Source organism: Coenobita brevimanus, chromosome 89 (genome assembly GCF_032717465.1).
Source record: "Coenobita brevimanus isolate Jiangsu-jjx chromosome 89, ASM3271746v2, whole genome shotgun sequence".
NCBI lineage: Eukaryota > Metazoa > Arthropoda > Malacostraca > Decapoda > Coenobitidae > Coenobita > Coenobita brevimanus.
The window spans coordinates 20,034,562-20,059,278 of record NC_137042.1 but is presented as its reverse complement, the minus strand read 5'-3'; the positions used below and the strand labels follow the sequence as shown (position 1 = coordinate 20,059,278).

Sequence of the window (24,717 nt, the reverse complement as noted above, 5' to 3'; positions counted from 1 at the left end):
TCTTAAAAATCTGTTGTTCTCTACATAATGCTTACATATGTACATGAATACTGGTACGTACATGTGTGTGTATGAAAACTTAGGCGATTTTATTCAGCTTAGGAGACCCACATGATGAAGGGGTTAGTCTCTGTATATACAGTACATTAGCACTTAATACTTATTGTGCACATGCTTAAACACTTAATAGTTAATCTCTGCTCATATATAAACATTTCATAAACACAGTATTATCATCATCTTCCCTTTCTCCCCCAGTTATCACCTGGAGAGTGAGACAGGTCCGGGTGGTCGTCTGGTGCTGAGTCACGTGGTGCGGAAGGGGGTCACCACTGCCACACACTACGGCCTCTCCCTTGCTGCCCTCACACCCCTCCCACCATCCATCCTCCAGCGGGCCAACCACATCGCAGCAACCATGACACCGCCGGCACAGGTAAGTTGGCAACATTGTGGCACAATTTCTTTAACTTGTTGTAAAAGTACTGTGTTACTCCTTGATGTCCAGTATGGCATTAATTACTTTAACTGAGTATATAAAAGGCTGACTAGGTACGTAGATAAGCTGAGGACTAGTGTTTGTTCATAGCTTACTGGATATGTTATAGAGTGCCATCCCACATGGCCGGGGTATGATTTCCTCGCAGGTCCTTTTCAGTGATCGGTGTGAGATCTGTGGCAATCCTGGTAATATGATCCATGAGTGAGCTGGCCTCTGTCCCTGTCGTTGCACCCCAGGATTACACTATAGATCCAGGGGCCGTATTCGTATCATCTTAGGCAGCTAGTAGCACATCTTCCTTGGTGATTATTTTACTTAGTACACGTAGCCTAACCATTCTCGAGTGTGATATTAATAACGTTTAAAATTGGTTTAGATAACATAATTAACATATATGAGAGCATTAACGTGTTACAGAAAAAAATGATAGCTAATGAAGAGGTACGAGAAAGCTCCCTAATTTGACAAGAATATAGGCCCAGGAGTGGCCAGGAAACAGCACCCCTAGTGGTGCCTTTTCAGTGCTTGTGCTGTGTTACCAGAGATTAGTTTTTTAGTGTGAGGGTTTTGTGTATTGTATGTCAACCCTTATTCTACATGAATATCCAGCAGTAGTCATGGCCAAGTCAGAACATATATGCTCAAAAATTCACTCTACAGTAAACGTCACTATTCAAAGTAGAAACTCACCTTCGTATGAGAGTAATGAAGCCCTCTTACATCGTCGTTGTATTAATAAATCGGGGATGCGTAAGTTGTATAAACATAGAGTTGAGGAGATTGTTGAAAGGTAAGTCCTTGCACTGAACCCAAAGCAAGAGAGTATAATGATTTATGTGTCAGGTCGGTAAAAATAGGTTAGGGAGTCAAGTGAATTACTTTCTAGTGACGTATTTTTTGTAGTTTATTCTTACATACTTCAGTCGATTTTATTAATCTTTCTTGTATGAAAGTAGCTAATTAAGTCTGTGTATAACCCCTCCCTATCGGAAAGTTTCTTTAGTGTATAATCCCTCCCTATCGGAAAGTTTCTTTAAAGAAATATTTTAGTCTGAAGGTGGCAGTGTTCATATTGTTGTTGAGAGGATTTGATATAATTGCACTGAATTTGCTAATACCCTTGGCAGTGTACGTTAACATTAAGTTTTCCTTCCAGTACATGTTGGTAATATAATATTGGTTAATATAAAAAAGCAACATTATATCTCTTGTTTACATCTCACATTCCCCTTTTTATTATTTGCTTTACATGATAATATCCACCGAAATTGATAATACAAATCCGCTGTCCGTAGTAAAGGAAATAGACACCGAAACTTTTTTCTTAATAACCTCGTTAGTCAAGGCAGAAGGGTGTGACTTTTTGTGAGAGGTGAACCCTGGAGCCTCTCTTTCTGTATTTCGAAGGCTGTGTAGCACTTCCTTCACAGGGGTTATTTTGCGCAATGCTTCTTAATGTCCTCATGTATTAATTATCTCTTGCTTAACCCTTTCTGCCTGATGATGTATTGTTTTAGTTTTATTATTATTATTATTATTATTATTATTATCATTTTATTATTATCATTGTACTTTGCTGACATGCGATTTTATACATCTTTATAAACCCCCTCATTAGCGAAAAGCTTAATGAAGTGTACAGTAGATTTAATCCCACCAGCTCAAAAGTCTGTCCAGAGAGGAACAGAATCGTCGAGAGATTGCAAGAATATAAAAGAATGAGGTGGTTTAATATCGAAACTCGGAATAATTTGCATATATAAAAAATGTACAAGGGAATTATAACACGACATAAAAAGGCAAGGAAGAGTAGGTATGAAGCCTCCCAAGCCCAAGAGAATAATTATAATCCAGTGGTGTTGCTATGGAGTTAATTAAAAAAGGAAAAGTTCCCGAGTTTGAGTGTAGGGCCATAATTGGGTGTACGAGTGCGTGCGTTGTTGGGTGTGTTGGTGTGTGAGTGCCATTGCTTATGAGGCTGTGAGGTGTGTGTGTGTGTGTGTGTGTGTGTGTGTGTGTGTGAGAGAGAGAGAGAGAGAGAGAGAGAGAGAGAGAGAGCAGATAAAATACCCCTTGTACAGTACCATACCGAAGGGCGTCCTTGTGTGGGGAAAAAAAAAAAGTGTACGATACTGCTAGTGGTTTTAGTGTTTTGACGGCAAGGAATTCTCTGGTGCGAGTAAAATACCCAACCTGAGTGTGTCCATACCTGTCAAAATAGGTAATAGTATTTAATTCGTTGACGGCTAGCAAGAAGAGTTACAACATAGAAAAGATGTTACTGAAGAGGCTGAAATATATAAATGAATCTGTATAATGAAAGTAAGGACAAATAATACAGTTCACATCCTTCCCTGTAAGGTATATAAAAAAAAGACTTACGAGGAAATTATTTAGAATAATGGAAGTCTCTCAGTGATGGAAACTAGAATAAATATTAAAATGTTAGTCCTTCCATATTTCTTAATTAGTGCAGTCAGCGACCGTAAAAGCTGAAATACAATATCTTTTATACAGTTAGTCTAATTAATGCAGTCCAGGGTTATTGCTGTGACGGTGGTGATGGTGGTTGTATTTGTTCCCAGGAAATGACATTCATGCCACTCTGTGTATAAATATACTGGTGTAATAATAAACACTGTCATCATCATTATCGTCATCATCATCATTATCATCATCATCATTATCATCGTCATTATTACTGTTTTTGATTACCACCACCACAGCCGCTGCCGCCACCGTAGTCCTGTTTTTCTACTACCTTCAGGTATGATAAGTTAGGTAGAGATAATTATAATGTAAGCCTTTTATCCTCATAGGTAGTGGAGGTTTTCGGAAGTTGAGTAAAATAATCTTGTATCAGGTGATTAAATAATGAAGTTGTAAACAGCACACACACAAAAACAGAGTTACTCTGGATTGCTTTAACGCTCTGTGTGCTGGAGGTTTTCATTAACGGAGTTAATAGTTTGGCGTCAGCCATAACAAAATTACTAAAATTCCAGCAGGACCTAAAATTGTCATGCCAAAACTATATTCTGCAGATGGGCCGAACGTACACTTAACAACATTTTTCGGGTAAGATTTGGATTACAGTATTGATGAAATAGTGGGGACTAATGTAGAAGAAATCTACATCATGGTATTTTTCTTTTACGTTTTGAGTATACAGTGAGGGCCAAATGTTCACTGACCATTCCATTGCGTTTACTTCACATTTAAGGCATGTCCGTAACTTTATTCCCCGATCCATCGTAACCGAGAGGATCATCTGTCGGCAGGAAGATATACCAAGTCTCTCGACATTGGAATACTATCCAGTTGAGGAAATTGGAAAGTAGAAGTGTAATATTAGGCAGTATTTTTTCTCTTACTTCAGTATGAACATCTAAACAACCAAAACTATAATCAGACCATGCATTTTGTAAAACTCACATTCATTAACGTTGTCTGCTTGTTTATTCACGCTCACAGGGTCCAGGCCGCATTAGCCGTAAGGACAGAAATTATGTTAGGATCATTACAAAATTCCGGCAGTTCTTGGATTCCAGTGACAGGAAAATTCATCGACGCGGAGTGGCTGGATAGAAATTGTTGGTTGATAGTAGGAACTGGGGGGTCGTCCTCTGGGCCTCTTTATAGCACCTCTTGCACATTCTAGTTTATTTACTTGGTTATTTATTTATGTACTTCTTTATTTATTTGTTTTGCAAATGAGATCCTGCTGTTTTTCATTTTTATCATTTTTGTCGAAAGATTCTCTCTCTCTCTCTCTCTCTCTCTCTCTCTCTCTCTCTCTCTCTCTCTCTCTCTCTCTCACCGTCCCTTAGAGAAAAACTGGGCTTCCGAGTTTAGTTGTCCACCTGTAAATTTCCGTCGTACAAACACCCGCTTGCGTGTACACCAGCAGTCTGTCATATACCGACACAAAATATGTACACACAAGCATAAACACGCAGAACACATACACACACGCGCCAGTTTGTGTTCACGGGCCAATCAGTTTGAACACACACAGGTTTAAATCGCTCATGCAGACTCATCCCTCTGAATTTCACTCATGCACATTACGACACATTTAATACTAATTTTCAGTAGCAGGAGTTCACACACACACACACACACACACACACACACACACACACACACACACACACACACACACACACACACACACACACACACACACACACACACACACACACACACACACACACACAGACCTGGTACCCTTGCTTGTTTTGTTTATAAGCAGCCGAATTGGGCATTAATGAGGCGTGATGGAGTAGGCTACTGAAGGGTAAAGGCTTCGTTATGGATGCATGCTAAATAATTGTATGGGAATTGTTTTGGGCTGTTTTGTGGGCATTTGTTTGTAGGTGTCTATGTGCAGGTGTCAGTTGGATTTACACATTGATCTTGACGTTTGTTTCATTAATAGAATATATACCGTAGATTTTTGTTCATGTAAGTGGGGAGTGATTTAACTCTTCAGCCCAAGGACACACACACACACACACACACACACACACACACACACACACACACACACACACACACACACACACACACACACACACACACACACACACACACACACACACACACACACACACGTAAAGAAGCGTGTGGAGATCTCAGAGGGTACAGGGTGTCGAAAAAGTTGAGCATACATTTTCTGTGACGCGTCTCTGAGCAGTTATGAGTTCGATTGTGTGTGTGTGTGTATGTGTGTGTGTGTGTGTGTGTGTGTGTGTGTTTGTGTGTGTGCGTGTGTGTGTTTTCACTGAGCATTGGTGTGGGTCTGTTTAGGAGTGTAAAATAAAGAAATGTAATATATGTATCGTCTCGTTTTGATTTTTTTTTCTAGAGTTTGTATTAGTGTAAGTATTGGCGTAGGTGTACTTGTGTGTGCGTGCATGACTGTGTGGATGTTCATGACTGTATATGAGCGTAAGGGAGACTAATATCATGTGAGTGGTTGTGTTCGTGTCAGTGTGGGTGGAGAGGCAGAGTATGCTTGCCTTTGAGAGAGACATGGCATTTAGTTCGTCGCTGCACCACATACCACAGAATTAACCACGTAATATATCAAATTCTTGTTTCTAACCCGTATTGATAAATTAGCCCTTTTATGTAGTGACCAAACCTAGGCATTATATACAGTACAGACGAGCACCAGGCGATTATTATTATTATTATTATTATTTTTCTCGTCCGGGAAATCTAGGCGCTTGGTGGGTCAGTTAAAATCGTCTTAATTAAACCTTTCCATGCCATGAACATTTTGAGTATTTCATTCTGTCTAACATTACACAGTTTTCTTCGGGTGAGAATAATGTAAGTAGTCAAAGGCTAACATAACTCAGAAATATTTGCTGAGGAATGTATTATTTCATGCATTATTTGAAGTTAGTTTTTTTTTTTTTTGTCTTGCATTTGAAAGGAGTCTCTTGATATATTTTCCTCACAGTTCCATCTTCCACTGCCTCCTCCAACCAGTCTCTAGCCGTTAATTTCCACATCCCTCGCTTTTCAACCTTATTCTTCTCACCCACCCGCTTTATTTTTTTCTCTCCCCCGTATTCTTCATTCTCGTCCCCCCCCCCCTCCTTTTTTTTCCTGTTCCTCATTTCCCTCATCCCCACCACCCAGTACAGCACGTCGCCTCTCCTACTCCGTTCTCCCAGCATTTCCTTATATTTCTTTATTCTTCCTGACCTGGATTTTTACTTCCTGTTATTTTTATCCTCTTCATACCTTAACCTCGTCCCCATCCTTCATTTCCTCTGTGCCGTATCTTCCTCCGGTTTTTTCTACCACAAACTTTTATTCCAGTTCCATCTCTCCCACCCCTCTCCAAACGTCCCCCCCTCCGAATCCCAAATGCTCCCCTCCCTTAATCTCAATGCTCCCCTCCCCATACCCCACCCAGTGACCCTTTATTTATGAACCGCTTCCCCCCACCCTCCACCCCCACCCTAGCACCCCATTTTGTTTTGTGTGTATGCATCAGAGTTGAGCATTAATGAGGCGTGGCACACAACAAAACGGTAAGGGTTTTGTGCATGATATTTGTTGATTGTTTATGGGAAAGCTATTTTTGGCCACTTTGTATGTATATATAAATTTTTTTCATGTATTCTTGTGTCTGTATATTGTCTCTGACGCGTGTTGTCATCTCTCCTGTTTTTCTGTCTGCGGACTTTGAACATTAATTTTTTGAATCTGAAGCAAGTGACAAGTAAAGTAATCAGTGTCAGTTGCTGTAGAATCACGAGACTGTTTTTCAAAGTCCGTGGAGACAGAAGTAGGACAGGGGACATGACTTTTGTTGCCAATTAGTACAGAAGTCAGGAGGATTTGCGTTTTTGATCGTCACGGTGGTATCAATAGTTTTTTTTTTTTTTTTTTTTTTTACACAGGAAATGCAGATTCCTTTCAACCCGAGGGGACACACACACACACACACACACACACACACACACACACACACACACACACACACACACACACACACACACACACACACACACACACACACACACACACACACACACACACACACACACACACACACACACACACACACACACACACACACACACACACACACACACACACACACACACACACACACACACACACACACACACACACACACACACACACACACACACACTCTCTCTCTCTCTCTCTCTCTCAGCAGATGATATTCCACAACAAATACCCTTGAGAAGACTGACAGAGTACCATTGGAACTTCAGTATACGTAGAAATTGTATGAAAGCCAAATCCCATCACACACATTGTAAAAACTCCCCACCAAGTTTGATATTGTATGACACACACAAGGGATCTTCAATAGGAGTTTCCCCCATAGGTGTTTGTAAGCACCATTGTCGCGTGGTTGGTGTGTAGGAGGGATCAAGAGGACTTTCTCTATCCCTTTCCTACTTACACACACACACACACACACACACACACACACACACACACACACACACACACACACACACACACACACACACACACACACACACACACACACACACACACACACACACACACACACACACACACACGCTTTCAATTTCCCACTGTGTTTGAGAGCCATCATTCTCCCTCGACAGAAAAAATATTGACCTGGAAAATGAATGAGCTTAGTAGACCATGAGTATCCAGTGATGAATTTTGTAGTTACAGCAAGTAAAGTGGAACTCACTAGGAATACAAATGGGTTGAGCTGGCTGGGTAGGATTAGAGATGTAAGGATTTGTGGAAGATGAACGAGGAGTTAGCAGAGAGAAAAGAGCTTGAAGACGGTTTGGTATGTGTATGTGTGTGTGTGTGTGTGTGTGTGTGTGTGTGTGTGTGTGTGTGTGTGTGTGTGAGGTTGAGGGGTGGGGGGATAGGAGGCGTGGAAGGCCAATAAATTGATGGTTTGATATGGTACGTGGATGTGTGAGATAGTGAGTATTGAAACTGGAGCAGCAAACGAATTGACGAAAGAGAGAAGTCGATGGATGATTACCCCCGCAAGGAAGTTATGTTTTACCCTGCTTTGGTTTGTTTGTCTGTTTGTTTGTCAGCAGAATTGCTAAAAAAGTTATGAAAGGATTTTGATGAAATTTTGTGGAAGGGTGGGCCATGGGCCGAGCATCCCTCATAATATCTCAAAAAGTTCTCAATGAATTTCAATGAAATTCTGTGGAAAAGTGGGCCATGGACCAAGAAAGAATTTATTGAATTCTAGGGCGGATCCATCTTAATGGCAATGGCACTGGCGGAGGTTTGCGCACTCTGAGCACTTTCTGGTATACTTATGGAATTGTACGTGAGAATGATATGGCAGTGTACGCGAGAAGGTTAACATCCCAATTTAACTTAGTTGTCGACGGAGTGGCTCTAAACTACGGTGGTGTTGCAAGAGTGTTTTGAAAGGCTCTTACCTGTGGGATGGAGCTGGTAATATCGAAGCACTGAATTACGAGTACAGTTTCACGGAGTACTCTTTTCCTAAATCTACAACTTCCTACCTTCTTTCTATCCTTCCTTCCTTCCCTCCCTTTTTTTTTGGATTCTGGCCTTCATCTTGCCATAGAATGTCTTAGTTTGGTGGTTATGATTCCTGGATCCTAGCAATGTCATTTATTTGTGTGAAATTGGGTCAGAAAGATCAAGGTGATGATGATGATGAAAATATGATGATGAACGTAGTAAGTGTCAAATACTTCTCTCTTGTAATCAGTAGGGTGTTCTACGCCAGGCTATAGTCTTCAGTCGCAAGGTTTAAATTCAACTTAGTTATCGTATTGTCGGGTTATGAATGTGCCTGTCCTATGCTTTTCCTCAGTCGTTTATTATCGGTGTTCAGATGCCTGTGGTGGAGGAGGAGGAGGGTCCCCGCCACGCTGTCTACCGCCTGGCCCACCGTCTCATGGCTTTGGCGCAGTCCACATCACTCCACTCCCCATCCAGGACCCCGACCAGCCACTCCACATCCATAGACTCTCGCTCCACCCCGCGTCGAAGTCCCGCATCCTCCACTTCGCGCCGGTCTTCGTTCAGCTTGCATCCCTCCCCTTCCACATCCGCCTCCTATCAATCTCCCTCCCTCATACATCACTCTCCGTCCACTTCCCACCACTCCCCTGTCATTTCGCTCCACAGTCTTTCCACTCCACGCCCCTCTGGCTCCCAAGACACCCACTCCACTGAGCATTGTAGTCCTTCCTCTCCAACAGTCCCACACCACTCCCCTTCCTCTTCGCGAAATTCCCCATTTTCTCCACACCAGATCAGAGCCACTTCTGGCCGTCTCACCTCCACCCTTTCACACGAGCACCCCACTTCCATACACCATCCACCCACCATTGATGACGACCCTGACCCTGTTTCCGCCAATTCCACATCTGCATCACTACACAGTCAGAAGTCGTCCAAGAATCTTCATATCCCTGAAGTAGCCCCTTCTCAGCCTTTCTCATCTCCCCACAACTCGTCCACTCCCCTTCCCATCTCCTCCACTTCTCTTCATAATTCCTCCACCTCCCTCAATGGCTCCTCTACATCCCTCCCTCAGCTTGCACCCACCCAGAAGTTTCACTCCATTCCCTCATCACCCACCAACTCTTGTGCCTCCGCTACGTAGAGCCAGTGAGGATGGGTGAGGATGGTTGAGGGGGAAATGGAGACAGGCAGAGAAAAGCAGGGATGAGGGCAGGATACAGGTGTGGCAAGAGGGGGAGGGTTGGTGAGTCGGGATGAAGGAAGAGGGAGAACATGAAGACAAGGAAAAAGAAGGGATTTGAGTGATACAGGGGTGAGGAAAGATGAAACCATAGGTGGCTGGGATCAGAACAGGGGAGTCAGATGAAAGGGCAGGCGAGATGGGTTCGGAGAGGGAAGACAAGGTAATTCATAAGTTAAGTATGGATGACATGTGAGGACGGGTGAGGCAGGGGTGAAGACAGGTCAGGCTGGGATGAAGGCAATTACATGTTAGGCAGGGATGAGAACATGTGAGGCAGGAGTGAGGACAAGTGAAGCAGAGTCGAGGACAGGTGAGGCAGAATGATAAGACTAAGTGAGGCAAGTGTGAGGGCGGGTGAAGTAGGGTCGAGGGCAGGTGAGGCAGGGGGGTAAGGACAAGTGAAGCAGGTGTGAGGAAAGATGAGGCAAGGAGAGTTAAAGACGAGTGAGCCAAGGCGAGGACAGTTAAGTCAGGGATGAGAACAAGTGAGGCAGGTCGTGGGCAGGTGAGGCAGGGGCTAGAACAGGTGGTAAGGAGACATCTGGTAGCACTACAGAATAGGGGTTTATGTCAGGGTCTCACAAACCACCTTTCACGGGAGGAAGTAGGTGGAGGACGGGGAAAGGAAAGAAAAATAGGGGAGAGAGGAGGGTCTGGTGAGGAGAGGGAGCGGAGGGAAAAAGAGATGATTTGGGACTTGGGGTACGGGTAGGGGAAGGCAGCACGACTTAAGAGAGTAGGAGGGAATAAGGGGACAGCGATTGAAGAAAAGGAGTAATGAATGGAGAGAGAGAGAGAGAGAAAGAGAGAGGTAGGAGAATAATGCATTAGTGAGATTTATGTGTAGTAGGTGAGATACGTGGAGAATGACGAATAGGCGTTAATGAGAAGAAAAGAGTTTGAAGAAGAAGAGGAGGGAAGGTGAGAAGAGGCAGAGGAATGATGAAAAGTAAAGATGACAGAGGAAAAAGGAATCCGGAGAAGAAGGAAGATAAAGATGAGGAAGAGAAGGAAGGAGAGAGAGAGAGAGAATGTAACCTAAGAAAACCTCAATAACGCAGGTGCCCGGGGGAGTCAGAAAGGTGTGAGTGTGGAGGCAGGTGCACCAGACAGATGACTCAATTTGTCTAACACGTGCCAGGCAAATGTTTATATATGCGGCCTTCTCCTTGCTCCCCTCCCTCTCTCTCTCTGTCTTTTATCCTTCTCCCCCTCTCTCCAACTCTCCCTCCCCTCCCGCACCTCTCCCTTGGTGATAGTGTTTTAAAATGTAGGTATTGTTGTGGTGTGGTTTATGTCTCATAGTTGTGCAATATCTCATTAGATATTGCACAACTCCTGCTATAGATTTTTCTTTTATTTTTGTCCCCAACCCTTCCCTCTGTGTTTCTGTTATTGCTGTCCTTTCTGTGGCTGTTTTTCGATGTGGTTATATTTTTCGTTCGTTGATTAAATTGCTTTGGTCAGTTGCTTCTGTTGTTGGGTAGCTGTATTGACTTTTATTTACTTTTTTCTTCATTACGGTATGTGTTCTGGATTGGTGTTTTATCCATCTCTTGTTACTGTTATGTGTGGCTATTGTTAGTGCTGTTTATTATTTTATTTTTGTGTTGCTTCCTCGCCAACTCCCCCTCTCCTGGCCGTCTGTGTGTGGCTATTGTTGGGGTGTTGCTTATACTCGTACCTGTGGTTGTTTATACGTCTTGTGTTGTTTATGTTATCAAAAATGTATTGTGTATCATGCTCCCCCTCTTCTGTGTGTGTGTGTGTGTGTGTGTGTGTGTGTGTGTGTGTGTGTGTGTGTGTGTGTGTGTGAGAGAGAGAGAGAGAGAGAGAGAGCAGTATTTTTTTCGTTACTGATTATTAGTTTAGTATTGCATTTTTTTTTACTCTTCTTGGTAATCCTGGTCATTTTCGTTACTCTTTCTTGTAATTTTTAGTTTGACATGAAAGAGACTTTTTTATTTTCGTGGAACATTCATTTTCTTAATTTTTCATGTATGGTTAAAAAAAAAAAAAGTTTAATTAAGTCCATAGTCTAGGGACTTGCGTTTTTCTGGCTCGGCTTAGTGAGTCACTAGTTTTGTTTAGTGCCGTATGTTTGATTTTGTATGCATTTTTACATGTGCAAAAAGGAAGATCCTGCCAAAGTTTACCTATTTTTTTCTTCCTTCATGTTGATAGGAAATTATGATCATGACGAGTTTGCATAATTTATACTTGAACTGCATATATATATATATATATATATATATATATATATATATATATATATATATATATATATATATATATAAAATCTCATAGTTTATGCATCTTTGATCTGAAATATATATTCTATGTTCGTGAGGAATATTACCAGAAGGAGTGTTTTTGTTTCGATTTTTGATGTACGGTGTTTGTATTACTTATTTAGAATCGCAGAGTTATCAGCAAAATTGGAATTATAGTTATTAATAATTTACGCACTGGATGTGTTACTGGGATGTATGGATGGGATGACAGTGCTAGTGTAGGATTTCTTTTCAATTACATGAATAATTTCACTTAACAAGCACTTTATTTTCCGGTGTTCAGATCAGCTGCATGGGGAAGTCTTGAATAATCAGTAAACCCTCATCATGTACAGACGGGGACAAAAGTTCGCCACATACTTCACACCGTGTTTTTCCTTTCATCTATTAGCTAGCACTCCTAAGCTGAGAGAGGCTTGGTAGGTTTCTGTGCTATAGCGGATGTGCTTGTATGGGATGGGTCAGGGAGGAAAGCAATGACACGCTCATAGTTGAAATTGACGTAATTGAATAGTTGGTAAACTTTTGTCCCCCCCTGTATTAAACTAATTATTCATGGTGAAGGCTTTTCGTTTTTATTTTTCCACAGTCAAAATGAGTCATACAGAAAACGTTGTAGTCACGAGTAATCACATTAGTAGGCTACGTCCAAACCGGCGTGTATAATTATAACCTTCCATTTTTGTTATACATTATGCAGGGATGTTTCATGGTGATCTCGTTTATTGTCGCGAATGACGATGCTGTAACTGACATTTGTTATTTGGTGCGAAATTATAGGATTTATTTCTGCCGCAATTATGGGCATTATGTGTAACAAAAAATCACCTTCATTATCCGCCGCCAAAATCAGTTGTGTAGAGAAAGTCCTGATCATGAATATTCAGCTGGGTACAGACAGGGACAGAAGTACACCGACTGTTCCACTGCGTCTGGTGTACACTTTGGGCATGTCTGTGTTTTTCCTTCTTGTCGCATCATACCAGAGACTTATCAGTACTGCACAACACACGCATCAGGCCTTCATCAGCTTCCCAGCAGTATAGCCACAGAGGAAAGTAAGAAGCAAAGAAAGTGAAATACTGGCGAATTTTTGTCCCCGTGTGCAGAATTGCGAGACACTTATCTGTCCCCTTTTGAGTCAAAGAATTAGGAAACTCTCACATAATATCCTGGAAAGTTTGCTGGTCTTGGATGGATCACTGTTTCAAAAGTCATCGCTCATTTTCCTGTTAATTATCGTTTTGCAGGGAGTCAGTATTATGTCGGCAAGCATTCTTCTAGACTTGTGCGTTTAAACATTCATTTTATTTTCCTCGAACTTGTATTATGCATTATGTAGGAATGGGACTGGGAGGCTTCAAGGATTTCTGAAAGGTTTGGTATGTTCCTTTACTCACAGATTATACTTTTGAGGTATATTTGCGTCAAGGAGGAAAGTGTTGGAATATACCCAGATGTAGACACAGTGTAATTGTAGGTAAACTCTCTTCCCTACTGCATGTCCAGACTGGCGTATTTATTCCCCTCTCCAGTTTTCCCTTCACTTTTATCTCCCGTCATGCACGAGGCGATGGGGGCTTCACGGTAATCTGGTTCCCGGATGAGGCAGAGCTGGGACCAATGTGTTAATGAGGGTAATCAAACCAGGCCCGGGTAATTACACGCCTGGCAGCCCCACAAATTCACCAGCCCTGCTCAAAAGACTGGCGGAATTAGCTGCTAGGCAACTCCGCACGCCCGCCACCTTCTCGTCCATCATAGTAATAACGATACGATGAGGGAGATATTTTTACTATTTTTGGACACTTTATTATTATTGAGAATGATACGTTTTAGACACGATTATTATTATTATTAAACCTTGAATTCCTCATCCTCCACCTCAACAGAAAACATTATCGTACTGAAGTGCCATAAGGAATCTCATTACACCATTATGACAACTGGGTTAACCTTGTGCGCTAAATCAGCAGGGGAGGTGGGGGGGGGGAGCTAAGCAAAATGAGACGAAAGAATTTAGTCCCATGGCCAAGGAGTTAAGTACCTCACCTACACCCTTTGTGCCGATGAGAAGAAATTATGCTGACGATTGCTTCAGTACCTCACCCACCTTGTCAGTCTCAATGTGCCAAGTAAAGAGTACACGGGGTGATGGGGTTAGGGGGAAGTATTAGTATTCACGTATTGCTAGAATATTACCATGAAGTCAGTTATTGGTGGTAGGATTTTTCGTGGGTGACTGTAGCACGAAATTTACTCGTAACTACTGTTAATGTGACTTTTTTTTTTTTTCTATAAAGCTACAGTATTTCATAAGTAACAAGTAGCTGAAGATACTCGCACTGTTATACTCCTCCACTTTGATAGTTGTTAGCAGAATTATTAGTGGGGCTAGATCAAATCGTGTATCCTTGTTGGTTGAAAATTCGGTCACCCTTTGACTTGAGACCAAGTCAGACCGTTTATCACCTCCAAACAGAGCCATTGTACTACGGCAACAACTACTCATAAAAGGATAGGTTATACTTTACTTCTATATCCCTGCTATCCTTCATAGGACCAGTGATTGTTTAAAGTTCATTTTAAACGCATGGCTTAGCAACTTGGGAAAAGATTCACATGTATTATCAGCAAAAGTTGGCCAATAGTCGCCAGCCAGGATTATGTTGACGAACATTTTTCTTCTTCCTCGAACGTCCGAGAATATTCTTTCTTACACCCTTCCTGTTGTGCACTTCATATTGTTATCCATCCATTGTACAGATATTTCATGTCTCATCTTAATATCGCCGTAGACCGCAGGGAAGTGCCGGCCAACGTATGATTGTTATTTTTGTTATTTCCTTTCATTACCAGAGGGCTCTCTTAAAAGTTTTTTAAGACTCTGTGGCTCTACTGGAAGGGCTAAAAGGAACGACAGACTCAGCCAGGTAGTAGCGGGCTGGTTCCTCGTAAGTGATGGAGGTACAGTACGGTTAAGGTGAACAGGATAGTGTCGATTTCAGTGTTGCCCTTTGCATATGATACACCACTCACACCATTAGCCCCTGCAATCCGCCGACATAGTTATCCATGTATTCTTGCTGCTTCCAGACGATTTTATGTAGCTTAAAGGCCTTCTCGTGATAAATGGGTTAATGAAAACCATACTACATTTTAGCCAGTCAGTTTGAAAAGTTTGTCAAAAGCTTAACAGTATCGTCTAGAGATCGCAAGACAGAAAAAAAAAAAAAGTCCACCTATTGAAGGGATTGAGTTAAAAAAAGAGCTCGGGTAGAGCAGATAATTGTGAATGTGTATTTTTTCATTTTTTCCTTCCCCTCCCCCCCCTTTTTTTTTTTTTTTCGTTTTTGTACGCTGCGGGGCAATTAGCGGCGACTCATAACGATGCTGGGCCAGAGAGCTTGGATGACGCTTGACGTTTTCGTGATTGATGTTTATTTAATGTTGTCTGAATGATGTTTATGCAGTATTTGGGTGATCTTTGATGTTTGCTTGATGGGTATGTAATACTCGGTGGTGAATGGTGCTTGTATAATGTTTGGATGATGCTCATGAAGTTTTATTTGGTGGCTGATATTGAAGTAATGTGTCTGGATGATGCTTTGATGTTTATGTAATGTTTCTGTTTTGATGCTTGATGTTCTTGGTGTTAATGTTGCTTGGATTATGCTTGTTTACAGTATCTGTTTGGATGTTCATGTTGACGTAATATTCATTGCTGGTCGTTTACTGCTCACTGATTTCAGAAAATTCCTCTTTTGGAATTTGAGGTTGGTAGCAGAAGGAATGTATTTAGGAAGGTGGTTTTGATGGTCTGGCAACCTTCTCTCTTCATCCTCGAGAGATGTAACGATAAAAGTTTTGGACCAGTTATTTCAAATTTCGACCGAATTACCGAGAGGGCCACTTGAGTCTCCTACGGAATCACCAATATTCCGTCCCTCCGATCCCACTTGTCGGTACTCGAAGCTGAAGTTGTTTGTCTATTAGAAACCACCCTTCCTGAAATCCTGAAAAAATAAAGTGTGGAGGGAAGTTATGGTATATATCTTGCGTACGTGACTTTTAACAAGGATTTTGTAATAGAATCGCTATATTTTTAAATCAGAAAGAAGAAACCCAAGGCTATAAACCTGCACAACTACTCCCTTCATAAGAAAGTTGAACCAAAAAAAAGCCAGAATAAAGTTCATATTATTTTGAGATGCCTGGATGCATTGTATTTAAAATCGTAGAGGTTGTATGCTGTGGGAAATGTATATAGAAGACAACAGTTCGATTACCGTAAAGTAAATAAAAAACATGAGTCATATGGATCAAATGGACAGTAGTAGACTTTATAACTATCTGAAAGTACGATGTTTTGGAAGGAGAAAGATAATTATGATAAAAATAAGGTGTTGTTTGACAGCTTGATGATTCGCTCCGACTGCAAGAACGAAGTAGGAGAATGTAATAGGAGAATGGGGCGTTGTGAGAGGAGGGATCGCTACAGACCTGAGCAGAAATTTGTAACTATCTTTAAGTCAGAATTACCACATACAGATTGGAGCGTCAGGTAATGAACTAATAGACAGAGAGATAGATGAAAGAGCCTTTTTACATTCCTCTTGTGTATGCCCTAATTTTTTTCATTTTCCTTCCCAGTCCCCGGCATTTTGGTCGATCTTTTCCCCCCCGGCACTTGCACCCTCGTCAATATCGGGTCACTCGGGTACTTACATCCTTTTCCACAGATATTGGGAATCAGTATTGTTATCTTTTTTTTTTAAGGTTACCCTCACATTCTTCGCCAGCCGATGCGTTCTTTCCACAATCCACTTGTCTTTGGACTTTACCTTTTCATTTAGACTCAAGTACTCATGACTTTTCGCGGACCTTAGGTGTAGTATATGCAGTTTGTTAAGCCGGAGAGTTCACACATACACATTAGTACATATTCGTAATTTATAACAGCCTGTTCACTTGATTCTCTCTCTCTCTCTCTCTCTCTCTCTCTCTCTCTCTCTCTCTCTCTCTCTCTCTCTCTCTCTCTCTCTCTCTCGTGATAAATAGCGTCCTAAGTGTGTTTTGCGGTGCGGCCTCATTTGAATACAGTCATTTGCACCACGATTACCAACTTTTGCCATTTGTCCCCGTAAACCCGCCCCAACTATCACGGAACAAACTTTGGCTCGTCACGCTCTCCCCATGGACGCTCTAGACTCGACCTTCCTTTTTGATCTCAAATTTTTCGCCATTACGGGGAGAGAGAGAGAGAGAGAGAGAGAGAGAGAGGTTAAATGAGTGGGCTGTTACTTTATATTAACTCTTTTTGCTTTACTATTGAATCCATTTTTGTCTGGTGGTAGTCAAGAATTTAAAAGTAAATACACTAATAAATTGTATGAAAATGTAGGGATGACAGTACGCTCAAACCCACTGGAACAAGGTCGAGGCGGTAAAACAAGGAGGAGCATTTGTTGTGTTATCCTTTCAGTACGGCACAGAAATAGTTGAGTTAGAGATAAAAATTCCCACCCAAAAAGATAATCGATGGAAGGAAATGAAATGAATGTGAAATAACTTGCCGTGTGAGAGGTAATAACTCTGCCTCATACGAACACGTTTTTTTTTTTTAATTGATGGAACCACAAATATATGTACTTTTTCACAGTAGGAGTATCAGGTCTGTGTTCACTTGTTAAATATTTACAGCTTCTGCCCAGAGTGATGGGGTTAATTAAGTACACGTAGAGAACAACGACTACTGAATACGTCGTCGTCCTTCGATATCGAAAATTAACTAGACAGAACAACATAAACTGAATATATGGTTATTTGCTTTTAAAAATGAGATCTGATATCAAAAGTAATAGCGGGGCACCAGCTTTTGTGAATTATATGTGCGTCGGAGTTTAATTGTATTCATTGGTCGGAAATCATTTTTATGGCCACCAAATCGGCCGTAAGGTTTTATTAATTCGCACATCAATACAGTTTACTGTTACAGTTCACCCATTTACAGCAGTTTTATTTTACTGTATTATAAACTGCGCACTACATATTCCTCCTGCTGTGAAAAAAACATATTTTTCAATACTTCTTCCTCACACGATTAGACGTTCATAAACAAATTTGCTAAAATCCATTCGCAAAACTAATAGTACCACATATTCAATTCTGAACAGTGAGACGGCAGACGGATCGGAATGCATGTTGTCATATCCTATCTTATTAATATTGCCTGTGATATTATTCAGCCCATACCTGCACCAACCCGACCCCTTTCCCATAACATGCAGATAGTATACGGTATATAGAGAACAATATCCACCCCTCTGACCCTATATTACCACACCGTACGCCCCGCTGTAACGAGCCAGGCCCTCAATACAAAAGGTTGGGTATTATTTAGTATTTCGTATGTGGTTCACTAGTTATAGTTAGCTGGACTGGGGAGAGGAACTGGAAAAAGGGATAGGGTGAGGATTTAGGCTAGGGGGGGAAGAGGCTCTGAAGTTAGGTGGAAGGGGAGGGAGGTTCAGAGTTGGGGGAGGAAGGAGAGGGTATTTAGATGTGGGTAGATTTAAGTACTGGGGTGTGGGGAAGGATATACTTAGGGAGGAAGGGGGGAAACTGGCATGAGGAAGGGGGCTCGAGTGAGTGGGAAGGGAGGTTCTGGGATAGGGAGGGGGGAGGTGAAGTTTCTGGTGTCCAAGCTCTAGAACGAGGGAAGTGGTTGGTGGGAATGAGGGGGTTGGGGCTAGGGTAGGGGTAACACAAAAAGAAGAGAGGGTTGGAGGAAAGGGGAATGGGTCACATGAGAAGGGTGGATGGTTGAAGGAAAGTGGGAGGGAAATATGAAAGAGGAGGGTGATGGAAGGTAAGAGATCACGCAAGCGGGGTTAGGGGAAGCACGAGAGAGAGAGAGAGAGAGAGAAGGGGGGGGGATCACCGGTACAGTACATATAAGAGTATTTGATTTTCATGTTGATATTTACTAATACTGTATGTTTCAGAGAGAGAGAGAGGGAATAGTTTGAGTTTAACGTATCTGGTGTGTGTGTGTGTGTGTGTGTGTGTGTGTGTGTGTGTGTGTGTGTGTGTGTGTGTGTGTGTGTGATGAGAACAGTAACACTCCACATTTACCCTCTAAATATTCCACTATAGCCCACACACTACATGTTAACCTCAACAATCACATCAATGGCAGGCAGGAAAAGTATAATATGAAGAGTAGTTGGAGCTTAAAAATTAATACCGCCAATATGAATACCCACTTGCGGTGAATGGGGCGGGTAGAGGGTGAATTAGAGCATTATAATGTGGCCCAGTGAAGCCAGTCATGTGTGTCACTAGGTAAATGCAGGTGTGTCGCTAATTAATATGATTCTGCCGTGCTTTTGTCCTGGGATTTTTAGTGGTATTATTATTATTATTATTATTATTATTATTATTATTGTTGTTGTTGTTGTTATTATTATTATTATTATTTATTATTATTATTATTATTATTATTATTATTATTATTATTTATTATTATTACTAGTAGTAGTAGTAGTAGTGTTTTATTGATGAGGATGAGGATAGTGGTGGTGATTATTATTTTCTTTACATACCTATTTTGTCTACTTCTAAACCCTAATCACGCATATAATACAGTGAATTGAATGATGCTGATTAATGGTAAAATCCAATGAAAATGTGGCTCAGAAGGGGTAATATCGAGAACAGATGAAGTTGCAGTATTAATTCCACTTGCAGTGAATAGGGCGGCGAGGTGAGGGAGTGAGTGAGTGAATGAGAGATTGCGTGAGACTGAAACAGGACTTTAAAGCTAGGAGTGAATGAGTTAGAAATGGTTTAGTGCATTATAAGGGATGAAAAAGAAACTTCATCATAATTTAGGTGTTAAAGTTGATGTTCCTCTACGTCTTTACCTGTGTTATTTCGTGCAGGTATTCAGGTGAAGCTTCTGTATTGTGGGTCTGTGTGTGTGTGTGTGTGTGTGTGTGTGTGTGTGTGTGTGTGTGTGTGTGTGTGTGTGCTTCCTTTCCATATTTTACCGTATATTTTCCATCCCTTCCCCTTTTTACATTCTTTTCTCTCATCCTCCTCTTCTTTTCTTCTCAGTCTCTTTGTACAGTCATGTCCCTTTCCACTCCATTCCCTTCCGTTCCTGTCTTTCTTTCTTTTTTTTTTTCTTTTCACTCTTTCCTTGCTGTTCCTTTATTCTTCTTCATTATCTTCATTCCCTTTCCTTCCCTTCCTTTCCCTTCCCTTCAACTCAGTCTTTCTTTGCTCTCTGTCCCCTCTTCTCCCATCGTCTTCTCTTGACCTGTTCCCCCACATGCTCGTGTCTCCCTCACTCACCCACTTCTCCTTAAGTGGGGTAATCTCGTAGGGTAATTACGTGGAGGGTAAGGTAGATGTGTACATGGCAGTAACAGTGAAGTAGACGATAATGACAGTAGCCTGTGGTATGGTGGTGGTGGGTTAGGTATTTGGTTGCTGGGAATTGGCGTTAATCTTTGTGTGCATTCCACAAACTCACTTGCAGTAATTTAGGTTTAACCCCACTCCAGTGCGTCCCCTGAACGTGAGACACTGCCAGACCGACCGAGCCACTTGGACAGAGAAGGGCCATTTTGGGGAAAGGGAAGATAGCGTTGGAATATAGATGTATCATGGTAGGGTCAGACGGCCGTGGGTGAAAGTTAGTTTTACTTCTCTCCTCTCCCGTTCCACCCCCTCCTCCACCTATCATACTGTATCTTCCTCTCTTCTCCCCACTATCTTGTCCTTCTCGAATAACATCCTCTCTTTCTCTTTTTTCTATTCCCTTCCCCTCGTCCCTTTCTTCCTTCCCCTCTTTTCCCTTTCCCCAACCCCTCCCCTTTTTTCCCTTTCCCCATCCGTCTACCCCTCGTCGTTGCTCTCTCTTTTCCTGCCTTCACCTCCCCCTCCCTGTATATCCTCTCTGCCCCCTCCCCTCCTCCCTACCCCATCCCTCCCTTCCCGTCTTACCTTTCCCGCACCCCACTCCTATCATCCCTCTCCTCTCCTGTCCCTTCCCTTCCCCTGTCCCCTGGCTGTCCATTTCTAGCCACCCATTTCCTTATTGCTTCCTGGCCATAGCGAGCCAAATCACCACCCCTATATCACCCATTACCCCCCTGCCCTCCCATTAGCCAGCGCCCCCGTAGTTAATGACAGGGGAGGGGCAGGGGGAGACACGGGAGAAGGGGAGGAGGAGGGGAAAGAAGAGAAACTGAAGGAAGCATGGAGGAAGACTGAAGAGAGAAGGAGGAGAAAAGAGGTAGAGAAGAAACTGAAGAAAGGACTGAAGAGGAGTGAAGAGAGGAGGAGGGGAAAGAAGAAGCAGAGAAGAAACTGAAGGAAGGATGGAGGAGGAACGAAGAGAGAGAAGAGGGACTGAAGAAGATGGAATAGTAAAGGAACTGGATAGTGAAAAGAGAAGGATGGGATTAGGGAAAGAAGGGACGGAACAGGGAAAGAAGGGGAAAGGAAAAAGAGAATGGAAGAGACAGGGGAGAGAGGAAAGGGAAAGAGGAAGAGAAGGGAAAGGGGAGGGAATGGTAGAGGGAGAGGAGGATAAGGGGGGGAAAGAAAAGGGAAAGCAGAATGGAAAATAATAGGGAAAGGAGACTGAAAGGAAAGTAGAAGGAGGAGAGTGAATGGAGAAAAGAGGAAGAAAAGGGAAAGGTTGCCAAGTGGGATGGACAGATGGAGGAAAGATGGAAAGAGGAAAAAATGGTGAGGAGATTGGTTGCTTGGAGAAAGGGAAGAGGGAAGGGATGAGTAGAAAGGGAAGGGAGAGGAAAAAAAAGGAACATCAGTCAGTGAGGAAGAGAAGGATGGATGGAGGAGGGAAGGGAGAATGAAGGGAGGAGGGGGATGGATAAGGCAGAAGGGAAAGAGTAGGAGGAGAGTCCATAAGAAGCAGAAAAAACGACAGAGAAAAGGAAGAGGATAAAAGGAGGAGCGAGCGAATAAAGAAGGAAGGAGGTGAGTTGTACAAAGGAAGTTAGGAGAGGGTGGTGAGGGGCGGAAAGGAAAGAGATGTTGTTATCGAGGTGGAAGAGAAGAGAGAGGAATACATGAAGGGAGGGAGAAAGTGACTGAGGAGAGGAATGCAAGAGAGAGAGAGAGAGCCACAGACAGAGAGAGACAGAGAAAGGGAGGAGGGGGGGAGCAGACGGTGAAAAGGTCAATTCCTATAATGACGCAAGGAGCTCTAATGACCCTATTTGGCCTGATTAGAGAGGCGTGATTAGGATGATTAGGCTTTCCTGGCGGGAGGGGAGGGGAGGGGAGAGGAGGAGAGGGGAGGGAAGAATTAGGTGAAAATCCGGGGTTGGGTAACGAATTAGGATTTGAGAAAAAATTGTTGTGGAGAAAATGTGGCTACTTAGGTGTGCAGCCAAGTTATTTTATGGATATTATGCAACTCATGGAAGACCTAACCTGACCATGAAAGCCACGTATTTCATTTCTAATCGTGTCATCCTTCGGCCTTGCCTCAGCCATGAAAATCACATACTTTAACAGAAACCTTGTCCTCATTCGGTCATACCCTAACCATGTTTCACGTATTTCAGTCCTGATTTTGTCATCCTTCGGTCTTAACCTACCCATGAAAACCATGCACAGTACTTAAGTCCTAACCGTGGCATCAGTCAGTCCTAACCTAAACATGTAAAACCACGTACACAAGTCTTAACCTTGCCACCCGACGCTCCTAACCTTGAAAAGAAGGAACTATAAGTATGAGGCTTTTACGTTTAGGCCAGATCTTGGTGGGCATGGTTTATGTAATACCCCAAAACACAGCTGTCGACTAAGCTTATAATTATCAAACTTTGCAGCTTTGCCCAGTTACGAGAGCAATGTAAAGTCACGTAATTATACCAACTAAGTCCGTTATTTACCCCCCTCCCCCCAAAAATGTAATTATCCTGTGCACAATTACTCCCTGACATGAAACTGTAAATGTCTGACACAAAACCTTGACCGCTCCACTGTTAGAGGTCTCCATTAAACACTGTCAGGTGAATGAAATGGTGTGCTTTCTGCTATGTTAAAGTACCCTAGTTAATCCACGGCAGCGGGATAGTTGAAAAGGAGAAAGATTAAAGTACAACAGAGCAGATGCAGAGAATAACAAAATACCGTAGAGCAGAAGCAGAGAATAAAATACAATAGGTCAGAAGCAGAAAATAACAAAATACACTAGGGCAGAAGCAGATAATAAAAAAATACAATAGGTCAGAAGCAGAGAATAACAAAATACAGTCGAGCAGAAGCAGAGAATAGCAAAATATAATAGAGCAGAAGCGGACAATAAAATACAGTAGAGCAGAAGCAGAAAGTAACAAAATACAGTAGAGCAGAAGCAGAAAGTAACAAAATACAGTAGAGCAGAAGCAGAAAGTAACAAAATACAGTAGAGCAGAAGCAGAAAACATCAAAACAGTACCGGTAGATATGAAAGAGGGAATAACAAAATGGCAAAAGAATATGGAGAGGCAGAGGGGAAATAATTGAGTGCCAAGGAACGAGAACAGCGTAGCACCATATCTGACAGAAACAAAGAAGGGGAAAGAGAACAGAGAAAATAGGGGAAGGGAATAATTTGTACGAACGAGAAGAGGCGGTAGAGTGGGAGGCAGAGGGGTTCGTGGAAGGGGGAGGCTAAAAACAGAGCGGGGCATAGAAGCTATCAGAAACGAAGAGGCAAGGGAAAATGGTAGAGAAAATGTAGAGGGGAATAATTGTTTTAGGACCGAGGACGAGAGGTGGTTGGCAGGGAGGGTTGAGTGATTCGGAGAAAGAGATGACTCCTACTATTGCCATCTTCTTTTTTCTTTTCCTGCTGTTTTCTGGCATATATTATTCGGCTTTAACAGAAGAGTTTCCAGCTGGAGAAGCTACATTTAGTCCTACTTAGCTTATTCACTACTAGAGAGGGACTGGACAGGACGCCTTCACGCGATGGCACAGATGCTGGTTATATACAAACGTCTTTCAGTACCTCCGGATACCCCGAAGGGAGGATGATGGACTGCAGGAGAGGGGTCACTTAAAGGCTGCAGTTCAGATGAGCTTGGGGCAACAGCAACAACCACTACAGATCCATCCAGTGTAGAATAAAATCGTCGGGAGGTAACAGGAATAAAAATAATAGAACATGAACTTCGTCTTCGTAGTGAAAGAGTGTATGGGGGCAGATGTTAGGGGTGAAGACAACGAGAAGATACTTAGTGATACTGTATTGTGAAAGGTAACCGGAGGACAACGGTGGAGAGGTGAGGAAAAAGCAAGAGGGATTGACGATGGATAGAAGGAAAGTCGATTAAGGGAAAGTTATATGTGGGAGGAACGATGGATGGACAGATAGGGAAATAAGAGATGGGGATGAAGGGTGGACAGGAGAAACGGTGAAGTGAAAAGCATAGATGGAGGAAGGAAAAACGAATGGAAGAAGAAACAAAGGAAAGGGATGGTGGATGAATGGATGAAGGTACGATGAAGGGAATGGTGTAGGGGGGGCACAGGATAGAGGGAAAGTTAAGCCATGCAGAGGGATGGAAGGTGAATGGAAGGGATGGATGACTTCAAGAGCATAAGGGAGATGAGTGAAGGGTAGATGGGAA

General features: G+C 42.4%; 1 protein-coding gene across 1 annotated transcript in view; it reads left to right on the top strand.

Moving 5' to 3' along the window:
• LOC145411411 (mutS protein homolog 4-like) overlaps positions 1-24,209 on the top strand; it is a 100,911-nt gene extending 76,702 nt beyond the window's left edge. Inside the window, exons 20-23 of the mRNA XM_080281451.1 lie at positions 259-436; positions 8,880-9,036; positions 9,250-9,467; positions 24,093-24,209. Of these exons, the coding sequence (XP_080137577.1) occupies positions 259-436; positions 8,880-9,036; positions 9,250-9,467; positions 24,093-24,209 (670 nt within the window). The remainder of the gene's footprint in view (positions 1-258; positions 437-8,879; positions 9,037-9,249; positions 9,468-24,092) is intronic.
• The last annotated feature ends 508 nt before the right edge of the window (positions 24,210-24,717 follow it).